The sequence below is a fragment of the Euprymna scolopes genome, chromosome 13 (assembly GCF_053919585.1).
Source record: "Euprymna scolopes isolate OS-2025 chromosome 13, ASM5391958v1, whole genome shotgun sequence".
Lineage (NCBI taxonomy): Eukaryota > Metazoa > Mollusca > Cephalopoda > Sepiida > Sepiolidae > Euprymna > Euprymna scolopes.
Window position 1 is genome coordinate 40,724,387 of NC_136494.1, and position 22,291 is coordinate 40,746,677.

The 22,291-nt window shown below is 33.2% G+C and overlaps 1 protein-coding gene across 3 annotated transcripts in view; it reads left to right on the top strand.

The window, feature by feature from the left end:
- The window catches only part of LOC145291983 (cation-independent mannose-6-phosphate receptor-like), a 268,904-nt gene that overhangs the window by 97,480 nt on the left and 149,133 nt on the right, over positions 1-22,291 (top strand). For 2 of the 3 annotated variants that reach the window (XM_080137940.1, XM_080137937.1), the window contains exons 7-15: positions 5,252-5,355; positions 6,776-6,940; positions 7,933-8,064; positions 8,798-8,947; positions 9,575-9,706; positions 13,731-13,887; positions 15,090-15,377; positions 17,055-17,221; positions 17,980-18,146. In XM_080137940.1, coding sequence (XP_079994066.1) covers positions 5,252-5,355; positions 6,776-6,940; positions 7,933-8,064; positions 8,798-8,947; positions 9,575-9,706; positions 13,731-13,887; positions 15,090-15,377; positions 17,055-17,221; positions 17,980-18,146 — 1,462 coding nt within the window. Of the gene's footprint in view, positions 1-5,251; positions 5,356-6,775; positions 6,941-7,932; positions 8,065-8,797; positions 8,948-9,574; positions 9,707-13,730; positions 13,888-15,089; positions 15,378-17,054; positions 17,222-17,975; positions 18,147-22,291 lie in introns of all 3 variants that reach the window. The other variant, XM_080137939.1, reaches the window with a different exon arrangement.

Below are 22,291 nucleotides of genomic sequence, written 5' to 3' on the forward strand. Positions count from 1 at the left end.
ATCATCAAATACTTAATTACAACTCTTCAAATCACTTTAAACTGTAAAGACTGAAAAATTTTTAAATACATGACTCTGACAAAAAACAAATCTCAACTAAATACATAGCTTGGCATTTAGTGAACCATAGTGGTTGATATGCCGTGAAGCCCCAATAAACCAACCAACCAACTGTAGTGATGGACCCAGGTTTCATCCTGTGTAATCAGTCTTTTTAAAAACTTTGACTCCTCTTCTTGGCACATCTCCAAATTCATCCTCAAGCACTCGACGTGTTCTCACTTCTGGAATAGTGTGAGCAACCTGGGAATCCATCTGGCAGACACCTTATGCAAATGGTCATGAATGATAGTTTCCACAGACCCTGTACTAATCTTGACATCTTGGGCTATTTGGCGAATAGTAATGCACTGATCTTCCAAAATGGCAGCCTCAACTTGACGGACAGATGCCTCATCAATGGCAGAAGGGGGGGGGCAGGTATGGGAGCTGTTTCCAGACTTACGGCCATGTTTGAACTCACGATGCCAGCGTTTTACAAAGTCATATGATGGGGAACTGACTCAGTTCAAACAACTGTAAAACAGAAACCACAATTAGTTCAGAGCTGTAATTTGCTACATAACCCGTAGAGATATAAATCATTGCACATGCAAAATTTCAGCTAGATCAGACAACTGAAAGTGAGTCAGAGGCATTATTTATAGCACGCCCCTCATACATCACTCAGAAAACTACAGACCAATAGCTCTCACAAGCTGCCCATGCAAAATGTTTGGAAGAATAATCAACTACCATCTTATATGGTATTTAGATAACAAAATAATTTCTAAAACCCAGTTCAGATACAAAAGAAAAAAAAATCGAGGATGTATAGATGCCATCATTAACCTTGAAAATTAAATCAGCTCTCATTAATAAAGAACATGTAACTTTTTTTTTTTTTTTTTTTTTTTTCGATCTTGAGAAAACATGTGAAACTACTTGGAAACACATCATATAAGGTCTCCACAGCATTGGGCTAAGAGGCAGACTACTTGAATTCATAAAAAAACTTCCTAACACAGATCTTTCCCAATCTGCATAGACTCTACTTTATCAGACCCACAAAATCAAGGAGTGCCACAAGGCAGCATATTGTCAACAACTCTTTAACATCAAAATCAACAATATTATAAAGAAAACTCTCCCCTTATATATATATATATATATATATATATAGCTCCTTATACATAGATGACTGCTCAATCAGCTACAGATCAAAATACATTTACACTATCTAAAGAAAATTACAACACAACATAAATAAAATTAATAAATGGGCAACAAAAATGGTTTCAAATTTTCCAAAACTAAAACAAAATGCAAACTCCACCCTGACTCAACCTTACAGACTGAAAGTGAAAAGATTCCATTTCTAAACAAACACAAGCACCTAGGAATCATTTTTCACAAAAAAAATTCATTCCACACATCAATTGTATCAAAACCAAATGCAATAAAACAACTCCTGAATCATTGCCGATACAAATTGGGGAGCTGAGAACACTACTCAAACTATATAGAGCACTAATCTAAAATAGACTATGGCAGCTTTATATATCAATCCACAAGAAAGTCGTATTTAAAAACCCTCAACATAATATGCCACTCCAGACTGATTAGCACTAGGAGCATTTCAAACCTCCCCTCTAGAAAGCTTTATGCAGAAGTGCATGAACCCCCTCCCAATGCTTAGAAACCAAAACTTTGGTCTAAAGTACTACACAAAATAACAGCCAACCCAGCACACAATAGCACTTTAAGCCCAAATCATAAACACATTTTCGCCCAAAAAGAAATTACAGTCCAAACTTTTGGACTCCGAATAAAACCAGACTTCAAAGAAGCGAATCTACCCATAACTAATTTCCATGAAACTGTCCTACTCAAAACCCCTCTCTGGAAAATCATGACCCCCAATATCAATCGAAGTAAATATGAAAAGAAACATACCCATCCAATAACTTACTATGATGGTCTCAATAAAATCAAAGAAGTATACAAACCACACACACACACACAATACAGACGGGTCTAAACAAAATAATGCAACAACCAGTGCAGCAATACTCAAATCAACCAAAAAACAAATAAACCTCCAAAGAGAAACATCAATTTTCAGTGCCAAAATTCATACTCTAATCCTAGCTCTCGATCTAGCCTCCAATAACAAAGAATCCAAATTTATAAATCTTTCAGACTCTCGATCTACTCTAAAAGCTATTGCTATAAAAAATAAAAAGATGGGCAACCCCCTAATCGCAAAATTACTCCACAAATTAACCGAATTAAACAGTAAAAAAAATAATTTTCTGCTGGATACTGAGCCATTCTGTTATCAAAGGTAATGAATTAGCAGATTCAGCAGCAAAAACTACCTTAAATCTCCCAACTAATGCAAATTTTAAAATTCCATACACAGATCTAAAGACGTACCAATGCATACACAACAGAGAAATGGCAAACTTACTGAAATGAACATCCTAACAACAAACTTTACAAAATAATGCCAAAAATTAAAAAACGAACAAAATACAAAACTAAACAGAAAAGTAGTTAAACTAACAAGAATAAAAATAGGCCATACACATTTAACCAACTCGTATTTCCTAAAAAAAAGAAAGCCAACCCATCTGTATATCTTGTCAAACACCACTTACAATAAAACACATACTAATTGAATGTACTGATTTTCTAACAACAAATCATTTCTACAAAGAAAAAATATTAAGGATTTATTCAATAAAAACAATCCCCACATAATTTCCAGTCTTAAAAAAATTGGTCTTTTATAAAAAAATGTACAAAAAATCTTTTTATACAACAGCTCCTTGAATAAACACTCAGTATAAAATAACCCAAAGGGTTGACATGCTGTAAAACCCAACAAAACAAATTGTAAACCAATATTTGCTCATTTACCATCAACACAAGCAGAAAAATATGAAGACAAAGAAAACCATGCCACACATGCATTTTGGGGATTAATAGTTGTCTAAGGGCTGGTATACAACTTAATGATTCATGATGTATTAGAGGTTGAGCTAGATTTTTAACTTTGGTTCATCACAAACAATACACGTTAGTATGCAAGATAAGAGCCATCTTAAGTTAGGAGTTATGCCACAAGATGTTTGTTCATATTACATTTAAATTTCTGCATGTTGGTACAGTTGTGGGAGTAGAAGGAATTCCAAAGACTAGCAACTTAAGCAAACAAGCTAATCAAGAACCTTGATTCCAGTAAAGCAACTGGCCCTGACGGCATCCCAGTTATAGTGTTAAAGCTTCAACCAGAACTTGCTCTCATACTTACGAAACTGTTAAAGCATTGCCTTAAGTGCTTTCCAACACCCTGGAAAACCTCATCAGTATGCCCGGTATTTAAGAATTCAGGTGATAAGTCATCTGCCTCTCAGTACAGACTAATAAGTATTCTGTGTGTCATGAGTAAGTTGCTGGAATCCATATTAGAGAAATAGTCAACCACCTCAGCAGAAATAACCTTCTTAGTGACATGCAATATGGTTTCCGTTCTGCAAGATCTACCTCAGATGTGCTAACGGTTATATCTTCTAGGATTAGTAAATCTCTTGACAAAGGCTTCCTTTCTAGGGCAATTGCTCTTGACATATCAAAGGCCTTCGACAAGGTATGGCATAAAGGCCTACTTCACAAGATTTCCAGCTCCGATATAACTGGAAATGTTTTCTCTATCATTAAATCATTTCTCTCTGATAGGCTTATAAGAGTAGTGGTCCATGGACAAAAATCAGAAGCCTGCAGTATTAATGCTGGAGTCCCTCAGGGGTCCATCCTGGGCCCATCTCTCTTCCTGATTTACATCAATGATCTCCCTAAACACATACTTAAATCATTCGTTGACATCTATGCTGATGACACGACCATCTACGGCAACACATCAAAGGTTGTAAATGACAAAGTTCTCTCTTATTCTCTCTGCTCTGATCTCGAGCACGTGGTTCAGTGGGGGAAGACGTGACTGGTTACCTTTAATGCATCTAAAACCAAGCTCCTATCTTTACATCAACGCTCTGATCCCCAGCTGGCATTAATTGAAATGGATGGCTCTCGTCTAGAAGCCCCATGTTTTGACAAGCTTCTGGGCTTGACCTTTACTCCTGATCTGAAATGGAACATGTACATCAAGTCTGTTGCCAAGGTCACTGGAAAGATGGTGGGATCCTTCTACCGCTCCAGAAGATATCTCACTACTGATGCAATTCTCTATCTATATAAAAGCCAAGTACGTCCAAGGATAGAATACTGCTTCCATATCTGGGGCAGAAGCTGCTAAAAACAGCCTATCCTGCCTTGACAGAGTACAAAAGACATCGTGGCTTAGTAGGGGATGCCCTTTTCTCTTCCCTGCAACCTCTCTCCCACAGAAGAGACGTTGCGAGCCTATCTTTGTTTTATCGTTATTTCCATGGCAGGTGCTCGTCTGAGCTCCAATCTCATGTCCCTACTTGCAATCTTTTACGGAAAAACACCTGTCTAGCTGAAACCACTGTCAAAAATTTTCCCCACTCTTTATCTGTGCCTAAATCAAAACGTAGATTCCATGAACAAAGCTTCTTTCTTAGAACTGCATGCCTGTGGAACTCTGTTCCGTCTGCCTGCTTCCCACCTGACTACAACTTGGATATCTTCAAGTCCAACATAAACAAATTCCTGATGAACTGCCCCCTTAAGTAGACACTTTTATTAAATCCCCACACTAACATACTGTACATGCAATAACCTTTATCCCTGAGTGTCTTCCGGGCCTTGATAAGTGATGCTCACCTTGTAATAAAAATAAAAAAAACTGTTAAAGTTGAAAACTTCTAGTGAACTTTATATTGAAGAGGTGGAATTTTGCTAACTGATTAGTTAGTCTGGGTTATTTACATCGGGAGGGCACCAGTAAAGCAACTTCATCCAAGCTTATTTTTGAATATCTAAAAGATTTGAATGTTGAAGTGACAGTTTCACTGCATCAAAAGTAATTGCAGATATTGCTTGGAAATGAAAAAAAGAGCACTATAATAATAACTGTAATAGTGTTTCTGTAATTAAAGTAGGTAATGTTAGGAGGCAGATCTATTTTTTCTATAAATTTGTTTGCAAAATATTTGATATTTACTTTTCTCTCTCCGAATTTCATCTAATGAACATTATTTTTTTTTTTTTTTGCTCTCTATAGGTACAGCGATGATCGTTTAATGTTGATCTATAAAGGAGGACAATCGTGTTCATCAAATTTTCCACGCATCACTTTCATTGAATTTCATTGTAACAAATCTGCTGGTCAGTGCCATACTTTTTTTTTTTTTTTAATTTTTTTATTTGATTGTCATTTTGATTTAAATTTTTATAAAAAGCCCCACTAAATGGAATGTTTCAAGTGAAATAATGGAGCAGTGTTTAGTCAAATATTATAAGGTGAAAGAGTTAAGTATGTATTTTTAAATTATATATTTATGTAGATGTGCCATGCTTGTAATATGATCTAAACAGCTTTTTGCCAACACACATATACAAACCAAATAAAACTCCTTCACTTTTCACATCCTTCAAGTGTTTGTGATATCTGAAAGAACTTTAAGAATCAAAGTTTTAAATATGAATGCATTTGTACATTCAAAATTCTATACAAGTCGAATTTGTATTGGCACTTTTAAGTCTTCTAATCAGTATAGGTCACTTTTCCCTTTCCTTGTAGGAGGTGGGGTCAAACATGATTTTACAAACTTTCCTATCCTCATGGTTTAGCAGGTCAATTGTCTTCAAATTTCACTTTGTATGATTTTATCCAATCACTTACTTCCAAGTTTTCCGTTACCAAACTTCTGTAACGATTTAACCAGTGCGGATGAATGTTCCATATGACAATACTAACATAACCTATTTATCCTCAAGACAACCTCTGCTGACCAAATAGTGTTTTTCAGTGAAACCTTTGATATAATGTTCTGAGTTTGGTCAGATTTTGCATTGCAGATCTGTTTGATCATGAGTCTGTCATTGCATTCTAGTTGAGTGATAGAGGACTGAATGAGGGAACTGCATTCATTGCTATAGAACGTGACTGATAAGGATGCTATAAAATTTGCTATCTTGTTTGGGAGAAATTATGCCTGATTCAAGCATTTTCTACTCCTAAAGTTAGGGTTCTCGGCTAATTTAACCTTCAGTTCACTACACTTGTGGATCCAATTTTTTTTTTTTTTTTTTTTTTTTTTTACAATCGAATTACCACTGACAAAGGCCCACAAGCCACTCGAAGAGGAGAGGGTTGGCAAGTTTGAGAGGTAGTTTGTGATTAAAAAAAATTTTTTTTGCAATGTCATTTCACTAAAATATTTTTCACAATATTAAAGAAAAAAGAAATGAATCATGTTTAGTCAATATTCTAATTTTAATTTAAGACTAATTTTTCTAAATTTTTTTTAGGATAGCTGGTAATTTTTGTTAACCTGCCCTGTAATACATTTGAAGGTTTTAACCAATCATGCTTTCTGGTTGATATTTTATATAAATTATGAAAAATATTGTTTTTCATTACAGAAGAAAAAAAACTGATAAACAAATATTGAGCAAACTTTTTAGAGTATTAATCTACTCTATCTACTTTAATATTAATAAAAAAAAAAATAAATCTGAAAACAATTTGACTCCATCTTTCTGTATAGTAATTTAATTTTTTTATTTTATTTTATTTTTTCAGTTAATGATGGTAAAGGTAATCCAGTTTTCCGAACAGCTGTTGATTGTAGCTATTATTTTGATTGGGATACAAAATATGCTTGTTTTGATCATCCTGTTCTGCATTCATGCAGTGTCAGCCATAAAGGAAAATTATTTGATCTGTCATCGCTACGCTCTCCTGCAGGTAAGAAAATCTTTCTTTCTAGATCTTGACATTTGTGATGAAGCCATTTTAGTTTCCTCTTTACATAACCATTCTTCACTCTTGCCATGTTTGGTTTGGTATGTGGGTGGAACAACTATTTAAATCGAAATGCTTTTTCCAAGATCAAAAAAAAAAAAAAATTAATTGGCTCCTAAAGCTTTAAAGAATGTACATCTATGAATGTTTTGGACAAATATCCAACTGAACAAACCATGAAAATAACATATTCAACCTCTTTCATACTTTTGTTTACATAATTCAAGTAACTATTTCTCGCACTTAAAATTTATATAAAGGAAAACCTTCAAACAATTGACAAAATTTCATTTTAAGGAAATGATTATACTCTATTGGACAGTTGAATAATTTCATTCACTAGGTCTTAATTTAGAATATGAACAAAAAGACTTCATAAAATTTTTTTTACAATATTGACTTTTAGCATCCGATTTTCCATTTGGTGAACCAAATGCAAGAGAAATCCAGACAATTGCACTTAAGGGAAAAGCGAGGATACTAAAAAGAGCTCTCAGTTGGTTTCAATAAAAAGCAGGGGAATGTTGGCAGCTGGTTTGGCTGCCCTATATTCAGCATTACAATCTTCAAAGAAAATGAAAAGAAAAAATAAAAATGTCTGAGCATAGTATGAAATATTCAAAGCCATTTAGGACAAAAAACCGAAATGAAGTATTTAAGGATATACTTTCAAAGCATTTTTCTTGGCATTTATTTCCATATTTTATAAGTAAATTGTATTAATATACTAGCCTGTATAGAGATGGAACTCTTTCAGATTTTTATTTTGTGTAAAATATATCTTCCTCTTCTCCCACCACTTTTCATCTCCTTTCATTCTCATCTGTTACACCATATTCAATAATGATTGAACATGCATTTCGAAATTGATTTTGAACATTTTTATCAATCAGATTTTTTTTTTTTTTTTAATTTTTTTTTTTTATATAACAAAGGTGAAAATTGGGATGTGCTAAATGGTCATCATTATAATTCAAATGCGGATATTTTTGTAAATGTCTGCCATGACATTATACCTGAAGGTAAAGCTACTGGATGTTCTTCTGATAGTGCCATTTGTATGAAAGGTAAGAAATTTAAAAATTATAATTGCAACTATCAAATAACAAATTATCAGAATTACCTACATTTTCAGTCATGTTTAGTTTAATGTCTGTTTTACATGCTGGCATGCATTGAATTGTTTAGAAATTGACTGACAATTTGCATTGAATGTGATCCATAGTCATTTGATACTCATTAAGCAACATTCTGTAAATTTTAATTTTCTAGCACTTCCTGAAGTCTTCTATTTTACACGTTTTATAGAATCAAAACCATGTAATGAATTTTGTTCAAAATGAGGCATAGTAGCATTATATCTTGATTTTAATTTTCATAAAGGGATGGACAGCATGAAAACAAACCAAAATCTTAACATCTCCATCATTCCAGTATTTGTAGGAGCAATCAGACTTCTGAAAAAGAATTTCAAGAATTATTTAACCAAGTGGAAGAGATACAAACAATTGCACTTAAAAAAGTCAGCCAGAATCTTAAAAATCTCTCGGGTGGATTGTATAAGATCATGAATGAATATCTGGTATTGAAGAGGATACCCTATTCCCAATTGAACAAAATAAAAAAATAAAAAAAAAAAAAAATTTTAAAGTACAAAACGGTTGTTTGGGGAATTTATTTTACAAATCTCAAAATGGATATTCTAGTTGAGTACAAGCTAAAAAAAAAATGTACAAATAAAAATTAAAATGCCTTCACTGCATATAAAGCAGTAATCTTAATTTGTTTTTCTCTTTTTAGACATTCAAGGCAAGCCTGTGAATCTTGGACGTTATACACAAGGACCGGTGTACAATCCAGTTAATAGCTATATTCAATTAACTTATTCAGAAGGAGATAAATGTGGTGACAAAAAGTACAAGACAATCATCACCTTTTATTGCCATCCTGGTAAGTAAATATTCAAACTTAGTTTCATGGATTCAAGGAATCTTAGATTCTAATATTACTGTTTTTAACTGAATGTACATATGTGTAATCTATTTAATATTAGCTAGTTTTGAATAATGGTTATTGCTGTTTGGTTGCACTTCAAGAATTGTTAAAGTAAACACTGTCTGGTCTCATTAGAAATGAAATCCATTGAACATAGGAATTACAGATATAGCAGACAGATGAGGAATTGCATTGTCAGAGAATGAAAGGATTTTAGTTATAAGTCAGTGGCAAGAAATGAAGCCAAAGAGGCAGTTTAATATGGGATAAAGGATTAGAACAAATCGAGATTTTTTTTAATGTAACCAGACTAAACCTAAAATATGGAAGGTGATGTAGTTCAAGTGTGGCTGAATTGTTTTATTACAAATAGTTTAATTTGATTTTAGTTTCTCCAACTGTTCAAATCTCACTTAGACCTTCACCACTAGACACTCAACATCACAAGCTAGACAAGAAATCCATGCACCCCATGATATAACAAAAATATTGAAATGTCAAAGTTTGTTAATCAAAAAGGTTTTAGATTTTTTTCTATTTGTTGATTGCTTTTCCTTTTCCTCTCCTTTCAATTTCCTCCAGGTCAGTTAAACAGCATTCCTGTTTTGATTTCAACATCTGAATGTAATTACTATTTGGAATGGCACACAGCTGCTGCATGTGTACAGATGCAAATATTTGGTGCTAATTGCCGTTTATCTGATGATACTTTGGGTAAGTTTGGAATGAACATTTTTTTTTAACTTATTTTATTTGACAAATTGTTTTTTTAATTTCATCAAAGGCCTCAATTACTTTCATTCAATTAAACCTTTTAATTTGAATGGAACTTTTTTAAAACTTAGTAATATACAACAATTTTTTTAGTTTTAACATTGATAAAACAAAACCTTAAACATTTGTCTACTTACAACCACTGTCAAATTTCCCCCATATCTTTATCTGTGCCCAAAACTAAACACAAATTCCATACTGTTTCTTCCATAAACAGTTTCTTATAACTACCTACTTGTAGAACTCTATACTGCAGGGCTGCTTCTCAACTACATGGTCACTTTCAAGTCCAATGAAAACTAGTTCTTAAATAATCCTGTCCTCTTAAATAATGATATACTACCCAATTTTCTTCATTATTGTTCATTACGGTGTTTCACCAACCACTTGACGCTCATTAATCCTTATTCTCAAATGGCCTTCAAGCCTTAATAAGTGGTTACTCCCTTGTACAAAAAATTTAAACTTTTTTTTTTTTTTTTTTCCCCCTTTTGCATAACATTCTTTTGTGTTGGTATGGTTGCTCGGCGTTTCCATGTGTTTTTATCTTAAAATATATAAAACTATAAACTGTAAACGTTTTTATTAGTTCATCTTTCCCATTGTTTTAAGTAGTTTTATAGATTTGAATGATTCATGCAAACCAAACCTAAAAATAAGTCATCAACAGGTTAGAAAAATATTTAAATGAAATTTATTTATAAACACTTTAATAGAAAGCAACTCAATCTTAATTAAAATCAATGATCTAAAAATCAAGGCTAATCCTTTAATTGAAGAGCATATTTATTTTTAAACAATCCTCTTCATGGGATAATGAAAGCATAAAAAACTGGACAATGCTGGGTAGGTATAAACAGTTTATCATAAATCAGTATCCCTACATAGCATTGCCCTGGAGTGTTACTTTAATTATTGTTTAGCTTTGTTTCTTTTTCTTTAATTATGCATTTTTTTTACCAAACTTTTTAAATTTTTAAATAAGATTTTGTAGGATAACTTTAATTATGGTATTGTTTGGTCATGAAACTTTGAAATTTTAAAATATAAAACTATAACTGATTTTGTTAAAGTATGGTAATCTGTAAAATTATTGGATGTAAATAGCTTTCAAAACTTTTAAGCAATGCATCAAGATTTGCTAAGAATTTTAAACGCAGAAATAACTTTCTATTTAACAGGTCAAGTAATAAATGTCAAGTGCTTCTAAATTTTGAAGGGTCATGAAAATTCATTTTTTTTCCTACTATTAATAAAATTAAAATGGCTGACTTTTACATAAAGATAGACATTCTGGTAAATTAATTTTGTAATTGAGTTTTAATGGAATCTTAATATTTCAACATTTATTTTGCACTGTTGCATTTTTTTGTATCAAATATTCGATTAATAGTAAATAAAAAAATAATTCAATCTATTCAAAGTGAATGCAAAAATATTTACACCTGAAATTCTCATAATCTCTTGAATATCGATAAGCAAATAGTTTCCGAAGATTTAGTCTTAAATCTGGCATTGCTAATTTTCTTTATATCCAAAAAAACTCTAATCAAACATCATTGGAAAGAGCATAAAAAACAAAAATGGTCTTTAGATTTTACAATAGGTGTATTAGAACTGGAGTTATGACCAAAGTATTGGTAAATGCATGGTTCACTGGACAGTTTGTATACATTTGAATAGGACTGACTTAAGACAAACTTGTGACTGAAAATGGCAGGAAACAGAACTACCCGTCTTTAAAAAGCTGTATCTTCAGATTTTTGAAGATGAAATTTTGAACACATTATCACAACACCATGAAGGTTCAGATGGCTGTATTTACAACCATCTTGCTTGGTAACTTAAGAACTAATTAACATACTTAGCATATGTTTTATTTTAATGACTAAATAGAAACATAAAAATAGCTTTAAAAAAATGGAAGATGAGGCTTTATCATAATGTAAAGAATCATATGAAGTGAATATTTGTCATCACACCGTGAAAAATCCAAGATGGCAACCACAACACAATTCATAGAAATGAACAAAATATGGCTTGTAGTATATGAAAGAAAATTTTGTACAGATTGCAATTGTTTTCAAGCACATTAAAAATTGCAGTATTGCAAGAATTTTCCATTAAGCCTAAATCAGAGTGGTGAGCCTTTCATTATACAAACCATCTTAAAACTACACATAATTACGTAAAAAATAAAATAAAACAGGATTTATTCCTCATAAAAAAAAATTGGGTAACTTCCCTAAAACATTAAGCAATCCTAAAATCTAAGATGTTAATATATATATATAAACACACTTATACACGCATAATTTAATTTCTGCCAAGTTTTTCAGTATGTTAATATTTAATTGCCAAAAATAGAATCGCACCATATTTTGGGGAGACAATTGACATGAAAGAGGCTGTGATGAGCGTCATTGACTCGCTCGCACAAGAGGATTTCCATGGGGCCTTCCAGAAGTTGTTGGAACAGTACAAGTACATTGCAGCCGGAGGAGATTACTTCGAATGGGACTAGTTTCATGTGTACTAGCAATGCAAGTGACTATACAAAAAAAGTCTGCAAACTTATTGACGGCACCTTGTATTTATAGAAAAGACTGAGATGAGCAACATCACGTCTATGAGAAGTTTCTGAGAAGATAGTAAGGCCTATTAAATTGCCGATTTGTTTCTGCATCTTATCAAGAACACTAAAATGAGAATCCACCAGCCCAAATATAAACAATACTTCATACATGGTTTGATAGATTTGTAGAGATAATAGCCTTAGGTGTGAGAAAGTCTTTAGTGATAGAGAACTTACTTTACAAGAAGTAGAAAGAGTGATGTATGTACTAAGATTTGATGAGAAATAAAAACCCAAGAAGCTTCAGTTGATTTTTTTTTTTTTTTTTTTTTTTTTTTTCATGAGCATAGCCATCTATGAGAATCTCAGGAAGAATTGAAAGACTTAACTTGTCTTAACAGGTTTAAATGAAACAAACCACTTCGTACTTTAATCTACAACTGTAACCAGGTCAAATTCTAGGTTAACTGCATATTTCAAATGATCTGAGGGAGATGGGCAAAAAAAAGCAACATTAGAATAGTGGGATCATCAGCATAGATGTTGATATAGAGAATAGTTAGACCTGAAGTAAAGCCCTGAGGAGCACCAGAAAAGAAAATGAAACACCAGAGTTACTCATAAGTGTTGATCAGATAGAAAAGACCTAATGTTAAGAACTTTACCACCAATACCATAACATCAAAGTTTATGTAGAAAACCAGAATGCCACACTGTCAGATAAATGTCAAGTGCAACAGGCCTACCCTTTCCTGAATTATCCATAAACCGACAGATCTGCTAAATTACAACAGTTGAAAATCAGCAGTTAAATGAAAGTCATACTGAATATCACTAAAGAAACACAGAATTTCCATAAAATCGACAAGCTTGCTGTTGACTAAGCTTTCAAAAACTTTGCTGATAAGGAGACTAACAGGATGATACTTGAGTCAGATCAATCACCAGCCTTTTTAAAGATAAGAACAGAAGACTCTTTCCAACAAGAATGGAAACATGATTTTGATAAACAGATTGAATAATTTTGAGAGGTTAGAAGAAAGTTTAGGAGCACATTTGAGAACTGGGGTTAAATTTGAACCAGAAGCCTTAAACTGGTCAAGATCAGAAAGAACCCTAGCAATTATCTTTGGATTGATAATTATAGAATCAAGAGACTTATTAGTTTTCAAAGGAAAATCAGGAAGAACAGCGCCAGAATAATCAATAGAAAAATTGTCAGCAAAGAGATCAGCTTTATCTAGAAAAGATGAAATAAACTGAAAACCATTAGAGGTGGAATAGCAAACTTGCCACTATTAATAACTTATAGATTCTCCAAAAATCAAGTTTGAATCCTGATAATGATTTTTTATTTATTTTATTTTATTTATTTATTTTTTTTTTAAGGTTATAATTTTGATTTATCACCTTTGACTAAGAACGGAACAGAAAAATATGAAGTTAGTGCCGGATCTTACATCTACTACTTAAATGTATGCAAGAGTGTAAAAGGTACAGCTTGTCACTCTCCAGCAACTGGTGTTTGTCAAACAAAATCTGAACAGTAAGTGACAAATTTTATTGTTTTAGAATTTTCTATTTGAATTATTCAGACTACTATTCTCATCTTATTTTAGAGGATGTAATCGCAGACTTTAGATGCGTCTTAAATGTTGGAATGTGTATGGAATTTCAAACTACACCTTTTATTTAATCTGCAGGGGGTAGGGTTCTAAGTCAGTCATCCATGACTGGATAGAAGTGTTAAGGACTTTTATTTTATATTTGGTATCAACCTTCAACCCTGGAAGACTGTCACATAGAACTGATTTTTACTCATTGCATCACATGGATTGAATAAAGGGTTCAATTTGAAATTGTGTATAGATTCTAGGTGTACACTTTGGTTGACACTCCTCACCTTAATAGACTCAATGGACTTCAATGATAAGCATGCCATTATACATTTGAATTTTACTATTCTCTTTGATCTCTTCTCAAAATATAAAAATATTAATATCAATACCACTATTTGCTCTTTCAACTTCACCTGAGGGCATTTCATTTAAATGCTTTTAGCATGGAGTCACGATATCATCAATCTTTATAAAAACCTTTTTGTACGGTAGTCCTGGTTATCCACTTATTTTCATTTCATCTATCTAAACAGTCATCAAAGTTTCTAATAGCATTTTCATTTTTTAACTAAAGGATTCGTCTTAACCTATTTATGTTATGTGACTTGGAAATTTTCACAATTTATCATCTCCAATTTTTTCTCGTCATCCATAAAATTTAACCCCCTACCTCCAGAGTGTTGCAGATGCTTGAAAGCTTAGTGATTAAATTATCTCAAATTAAAAGGTGCTAGTTAGAGCTATGACAACAGCATGTTCTTTTACTTGTTTTGATTCTCGGATATATATCCATTGATATCGTATGTTTTTATGTAGTGGTGTGATTCTCGGTTGATTGTCTGTCAGATATATACTAGAGTCAAAACAATTAAAAGAATATGCTGTTATAGCCCTAGTGATGCCAGATGGACCAGACAATTTTATGAGTGTATATTAAAAAAACGCAATATTTTTGTTAAACATCTATATTTGAAGCTCCATCCATTTGTAGGTTTATCAATTTGTCATGCTTAAATTTTAAATACAACTTTTCTCATTAAGAATGCAGTGTGACTGAGCATTAAAAATTTTATTTTGTCTTTTGTAATGTTTTAATTCTAAATTTTGTTTTCTCCTCCAAATCTGTCAGTTTTGCCAAAAATACTGGTGTTGCCAATGGCAATCTGATCTACTATAATGGCATCCTGAAATTGGTTTATAAAGATGGTGACAATTATCGTAGTAATCCTCCAGCTCCGAGAACAACAGTGATCACGTTTTTATGCGACATGAAATCAAAAATAGGTCATCCAGAGTTCATACAAGAAACTAATAGGACATATTGGTTTTCTTGGTATACTAAGTATGCTTGCACGTCTCCACCAGTTGAGTGCACTTTTAAAGATAAAATAAACAACAAACAGTATGACTTATCGCAGTAAGTATTGCTTTATTTCATCTAATTATATTCAAGAATCAACTCTTCCAGAAATTTTAACTTTTCTACAGATTTTCCTAAGATGTTGTGACTTAATTTTTTTGTTTTACTCCAGAGAAAAAAAAATATCACTAGAAAATACTTGTATTATAAATGAACTAATAACGTTTCTTGCTACATTATTCTAATACATGAGCTGCCTCAAGAATTTTATAGTTCTGGTATTAAAGGATAAGTTTCTTTTAATTTTTTATATACTAATCATTTGTTTTAATTTTTTTATACTAATCAAGGACCACAGAAAATATGCAGTTTACTTGCGCCAACTGTAAACAAATGTGTCAAACCTCTGATATAGGGAAATGCTTTTTTTTTTCTTTTTTTTTTTTTCCAAAATATTTTAGAAACAAACCTTCCTTATTTATCAAACTGAAGATTTTATTTAGGTTGTATGTTTTATCCCAAATTGTTTGTTATCCATTTTTTTAGTCTGCACAGCTCAACTGAAAGGAACTAGTGTAAACCTGAAGTTCTCTTCAATTTGCTTATTTTCTGGGGTCCTTGAAACCTAATTGGTTCTATTTCCCTCCTTTCCTTAGTTTTCATTTTAATTTCTAATTTTTCAAAAATTAGTATTATATATGAAGCTAATGTTTATAGGTTTGAATAAAGAACAATAGAATTATAACTATGCTTACTAAAATAATTGTCGGACATCATCTTTACTCTTGTAATTGACAGTTTATTTCTATATAATAAACATTGCTCATGTATATAAGGCCCCCCTGATAAAACTGAGCCATTATAAGGCCAGTTTTATCATTTTTTATATTAACTTTACCTTTTGTATCTTAAAAGTATGTATTTGTAGAATGAATTTCACATATCAAAACTCTAAAATCCCCTTAAAACTGTATCCTTAATGCTAGAAAAGCTCTCTTCATGGCAAAAACAGTCTATTCTAACATTTTCCTAACCCATAAGTTTATCTATGAACACATCTATAATACTGTATTTTTAAGCCTGTTTAATTAACTAAAACTTTTCCGCAAAGACAAAAATACTTTCACTATTCTTACTACGCAATAAGACTTATCTATTTCATACCATGTAGCAAATACATCGATAAGACGCAACATTTTTTTACATAGGAGTCTAAAAAACGTTAAATTGGGCAATATTAAAAATGCACTTATTTTGTATGTTTGAATTTAATCATAATTTTGACTTCACTGAGGCCACATATCCAACAAAGATATTTTGTGGAAGCAGCTTTGATTTCCCACTCGAACAATATTGAGCAACAATTTGGATAGTGTCAAATCCATTCTACTTAATAAAAAAATATTATCAAACATTTATCGACTGATCTTTATTTTAAATTAAACGAGTATTTGAAAAAGACAATTATACTTGTAATTTTTATATACATTATATGGAGTAAAAATAATAAAATATAATTAAAATAACATAATTATTAATAAACAATTTTTTAAAATATTTCGTACAACTGAAATGTACATAATTACTTATGCAGTTTACAGCATGTTTCTGTATTAATGATTTAAGAATGTTTGACCATTTTAATGTGAACTTGCATAAAAATTTATAGAAGTTTTGTATGGATTTGTTAATCTATTTTGTTTAAAATTTTATTTCTTTCCATATTTTTTTAAGGCTGTCATTATTACATACAAATTGGAATGTTCAGGATAATTCTGACAGTAATGAAAAGAAAAACTACTATATTAACGTCTGCCGACCATTATCCCATGTTGCTATACAGCATGGATGCAGCTCGGTTGCCGGTGTTTGTGCAACACACTTTGTTAATGGAAAGGCAAGTCTTTTTGTTTTTAACGTTCTTTTTTGTTTAAAACAAATGTTTTTAATTTCTTTTAATTATCAGAATTAAAAAAATTATACTTTTCAAAATAAGTTTAATTCCATATCTTTTGGCAAAATTAAATGACCCCCCCCCCCTCCGTGTTAGAATACAATCTGAAGATTGTATTTGGATTATTCGGTGTACTGTTCTTATCTTGGATATTAATTTCACAGCATTTTTGCTGATCTAACCTTGACAGTGGTGCAAGAGTTCGAAGTGTTTAGTAAATCTTTTCTAAGTGGCAGTCTTTTGAAGATTGAAAATCAATACTCATTATCATGATACAAGAAAATTAAGAATTAAGACCTCTACCCATTTATCACCTACAGTACGAAAGCAAACTGCCCATGTAGATTAAATAAAAGCTTCTATTAAATTCCATACAGATTGGAGTTCAACAAGACTCACCTGAAGGTCAGGTTATATCAGCCAAAATATTGTGAGAATAACATCAAGATTAGAAATAAACTTTAAATATGTATGAATAATTTTTGTGTAGTGTCTATTTACATCTTTTATGTGTATATAATTCTAATTTTTTTATTTTTTGAATAGCATAAAGTATTTATATCTTCCTAACTGTACAATGTCAAATATCTGATTTAGCTTCCTTTTTCATTCTGTTTTTATAAAACAAATTTCAAAAATGTATAAATCATGCTTTTTTATATTTTGATAATCTGTTCATGTTATGATGTAATCTTTTGTAGGAAGTTATTATGAATGAAAACTTGGGTCAACCAATCTCTGAACCAACCCTGATTGGCAACGGATCTGATTTGGTGCTTAGATACACAAATGGAAAACAGTGCATAGATTCTGATAACAAAACCACTAACTACTCTGCTACTATTCATTTCCGCTGCAAAAAGACCATGCTAGTAAGGCTTTTACAGAATGCAACAAATTTTTTTTTTTTACTTGATTTGTTAGTTGGTCAAAATGAGTTCAATTTATAATCAATATTTTTTTTAAATGGGGTGGGGGTGGTAAATTTTTAAACAATTGTATTTTTTCTTGACCAATAACTTTAAATTGTATTGTTAGTAAAACTAGATTAATTTTTAATTTGTTATAAAGTCAAATTACTGTGCACATGTATGCATATCTTGATTGGTTTTAGTTTAGAATGGAAATCAGTATTGTAATTTTAGTATTGTTCATTTATAGAATTCTTTACTGACATCACCCCAGAAATGAGATTTCATCACAGATGGTGGTTAGATGTCTGAAAATGCAACTTATAGAAACAGAAAATGAACAGTTTTAACTCCTGACTTTAGCCTTGCCTTGATACATTACATAGTGCCACAATGGATTGCATGTTGGTCTCGATATTTTGTTTATAAACACTCCTTAGATTATAGTAATTTATAATTGCTATTGGATTTGAGGTCTAGATTGAAGGATGGAAAACAAAACAGGACAAGCACTCATAAGAATATTTAGTTTTAGATATACTAGCAATAATATATTCCTTCCAGTCATAATTTTTCTAAGACACATGGTTCTAATGGACAGTTGATTGTGACAATTTCTAGTTCTAAATTATAACAAAAAAGGAGGTAATACTTGGGAGGAGGGTCTTGTAAAACAGAACAGATACTATACTACCCCCCCCTCCTCTGAATTTAGCATTGGAAGATAATAGTGGTGGGGGGCACAGATGTATCTACTGTAACTCTATGCAAGCCGTGAGTAACTTATGATGCCCTAGAGTGGTATTTTGGTAACTGAGCTATTTTTCCACTTCAGCCCTTACTTCAGTCACATAAGGCACAAAAGGTCTATGCTAACATTGCTTTTTGCAACAATACTTAGACGGTTGTGTGCTCAGTGGGACTTTTTGTGACTGAGCAGCCTTTTCAGGATAGCACTGCTCACCTAAGAATTTAGGAGGGGGACAAGAAAATGCTTCCTAAACAAGGTTGCCTTTGACCTGCAGCTGACGGCTGTCCATATTAACAGGAACAGAAGATATTATGCTAAACGACACTCATTCCAGCTCTGTTGCTGGAATGTGAGAACACTTATTGACAATGGTAAAAGACTAGATTGGAAGACTGCAATTTTTGGCTAAGGAATTGCGAAGACAAAATGTAGACATTGCTGCACTCTGAGACGCATTTCACAGTTGAGGATCAACTGGTTGAGCGTGAATCCGGTTAAATGATCTTCTGATCTGGTAGATCTGTAAAGGAGAGGCGTGAGGCTGGTGTGTGCTTTGCAGTTAAGCACTTAATCGACAAGATCAAACAGCCAGTTGGCAGAAATGATCATGCAATAAGATTGAAAATTCCTCTTGCTGCTGGTCGTTACATGAATGTTCTTTCTGTCTATGCGCCGACTCTTACTTTGTTTGAAAACTATATTACTACTTTTATTCATATGCTAAGATCTGTTATCACCAGTTTGCCAAGTGCTGAGTTTGGTGGTTCTTGGTGACTTCAATGTACAGGTCGGATTAAACAAGACTTGGTCTCTGCTGGGTTATCACATTGGCAGTCAATTCAGATGGTCTGCTGCTCCTCCATCTCTGCAGTCAACTAAATTTTATCACAATACTTTTTTTCACCAGAAGAACAAGGAGACCTGGTTCGATCCCCAGGCTAAACATGGCCATTTGCTTGATTACATACTGTGTAGACATGGTGATCTTGGAAATTTTTGCAAAGTTAGAGTAATATGTGGTACTGATCATTTTATTTGCAAGAAAAGCGGTTTCAATGGAGTCGGTTCCTAAGTGTATTGATCTCTCCAAATTGAAGGATCCTGTTGTATGAAATTCCTTGAAATCTGCTTCTAACCAGGTGGATTTCTCAGATTGTGATTGGGAGACAGTAAGAGATACAATATACCAAAAAGGTGTTGAAACTCTTGGATTGAAGGTTCCCACACATCGAGATTGGTTTGCTGATAACTCCAATCAAATTAACCTTCAAATTGATAGAAACCAGAAAGCTTATTTGAAACTTCACTTTTGAACAGGCCAGCTTTCGCTGCTCACTTCTGTATGTAGTGAGGTTTAGTGTTATGTGCGCCTCTGGTCCGAAATCCTCTTCAACTACACCACTTCTGGCAAAGGATGAGAGAACCTTGCTGAAAACCTCAGATGAAATTATGCATAGATGGCATGAACACTTCGGTGATCTTTTCCTCAACCCATCCAATATTGATGTTGCTGCAATAGAAAGTATCTCTCAGTGTTTCATCTGAAACTTGATGCTGAGCCAACTCTCGTAGAAACAGTTGACTGCATAAAACAAACTTGAACAAAGCCCCTGAGCTGGATGGCATTCCTGTTGAGCTGCTGAAACATGGTAGTGTCAATGTACATTGTGTGGTCCACTCTTTGATACTGTCAGTATGGTAGGGTGACCCAGTTGCCAAAGACTGGATAGATGTCCTCCTGATTATGTTGTACAAAGGAAAAGGTGCAAGGTCTGATTGTGGAAATTATCAAGGTATCTCGCTGACTGTGGTTGGAAAGGTAGTTGCACGGCTCTTGCTAAGCTGATTGGAGAAGTATATCTGTCCTGATATCCTTCTGGCATCCCAGTCTTGTTTTAGAGGTGGACAAGGGATTGTGGATATAGTGTTTTCTGCTAGACAGCTTTTGGAAAAGTGTATTGAACAGTGTATGCCTCTTTGCCAGATGTTTGTGGATTTAACCAAGGTGTTTGCCACAGTCAACCGTGAGGTTCTCTGGAAAGTGCTGGAAAAATTTGGCTGTGCACCTGCTTTTACGGAAAAGTTCAAGCAACTTCATAATATGAAGGGTTGTGTTGACTTCAATAGTCAGTTATTGGAAGAATTCCCCATTGATAATGGAGTGAAGCAGGGTGATATAGCTGCACCAACATTGTTTTTGCTCTGACTGCTGTGCTCTGGTATAGTTTCCACGATTGCGATGTTGGTGTTTATATTAGATTCTGAACGACTGGAAAGGTGTTCAACCTCAGATTCCAAGCCAAAGCACTTGTTAAGTGAGCTGTTGTATTCTGACCTGGCGATACATTCCCCAGTAGATATGCAATTAGTGATGGATTTCTTCACAAATGCTTGTAACTGCTTCAGACTGACAGTTGGCATTAAGAAAACTAAGGTCATGTACACTCCTGTGCCTAGTGATCTGTATGTGGAGTTTTCTGCAAAAACAAACAGCCCCCTTCCCTTCTCCTTTTTTTTTCCTTCCCAACCCCATCGGTGGGGCATTAGAATAGTCCCCCTGCAGAGAGTAAAAGCCTCAATGGGGCCACCGGTTGGCCGTGGGTGGCGACCCGTAATGCCTAGGAAAAGGATCTTGGTGGCTGAGCAACTGATATCTAGGGAAATTGAAGTTGCAACACTTCACTTTGGCCTTGTACAAGACTAGACGGACGGTCGGAGGGGCCCAATCCGATCAATCGGCTAGTTACCTCAAGCCCTAACACATCTACTTTTCTATCGATTTCCTCCAAACTGTAACAAATACATTTCTACCCTGTACCACTATAAACTATGTACATATTTCTCCTCTTTTCCATATGTTAGGTGGTGGTTAGGGTCAAATGTGCCAAACGAATAGTCATGACATAGCTGTATAGTGCCGGAAGTTATTACAAATTACTTGGATTGTGTAACCTAAGGAATATAGGTGCTCATGGCTCCCATTTGGGGCATGGCTACTGTTTTATGTAGCCCTGGCATGACAAGGCGAATGGGTTTCCCCCCTTAACATGCCCCAATATTGGACTCCGAGGTGGGTGGGGAGCATAAACAATGAATTTTGAAATATACATATATGGCCAATTATAAAAATTCCAAGCGCTTACACATTGACTCCAATAGTTCAGATAATGAACTACACCAAACATTCTTAAAATTTATTGTATTCGAATCCACCGAAGAAACCAATATAACTGACTTATCACCGTTTATTATACACAAAATTATATCGGCATATATTACCCCCCAAAATGTAAAAACTTTAAAAAATAAAACCCTACTGGTGGAAGTGGAAAGAGAAAAACATGCCACTTTTCTC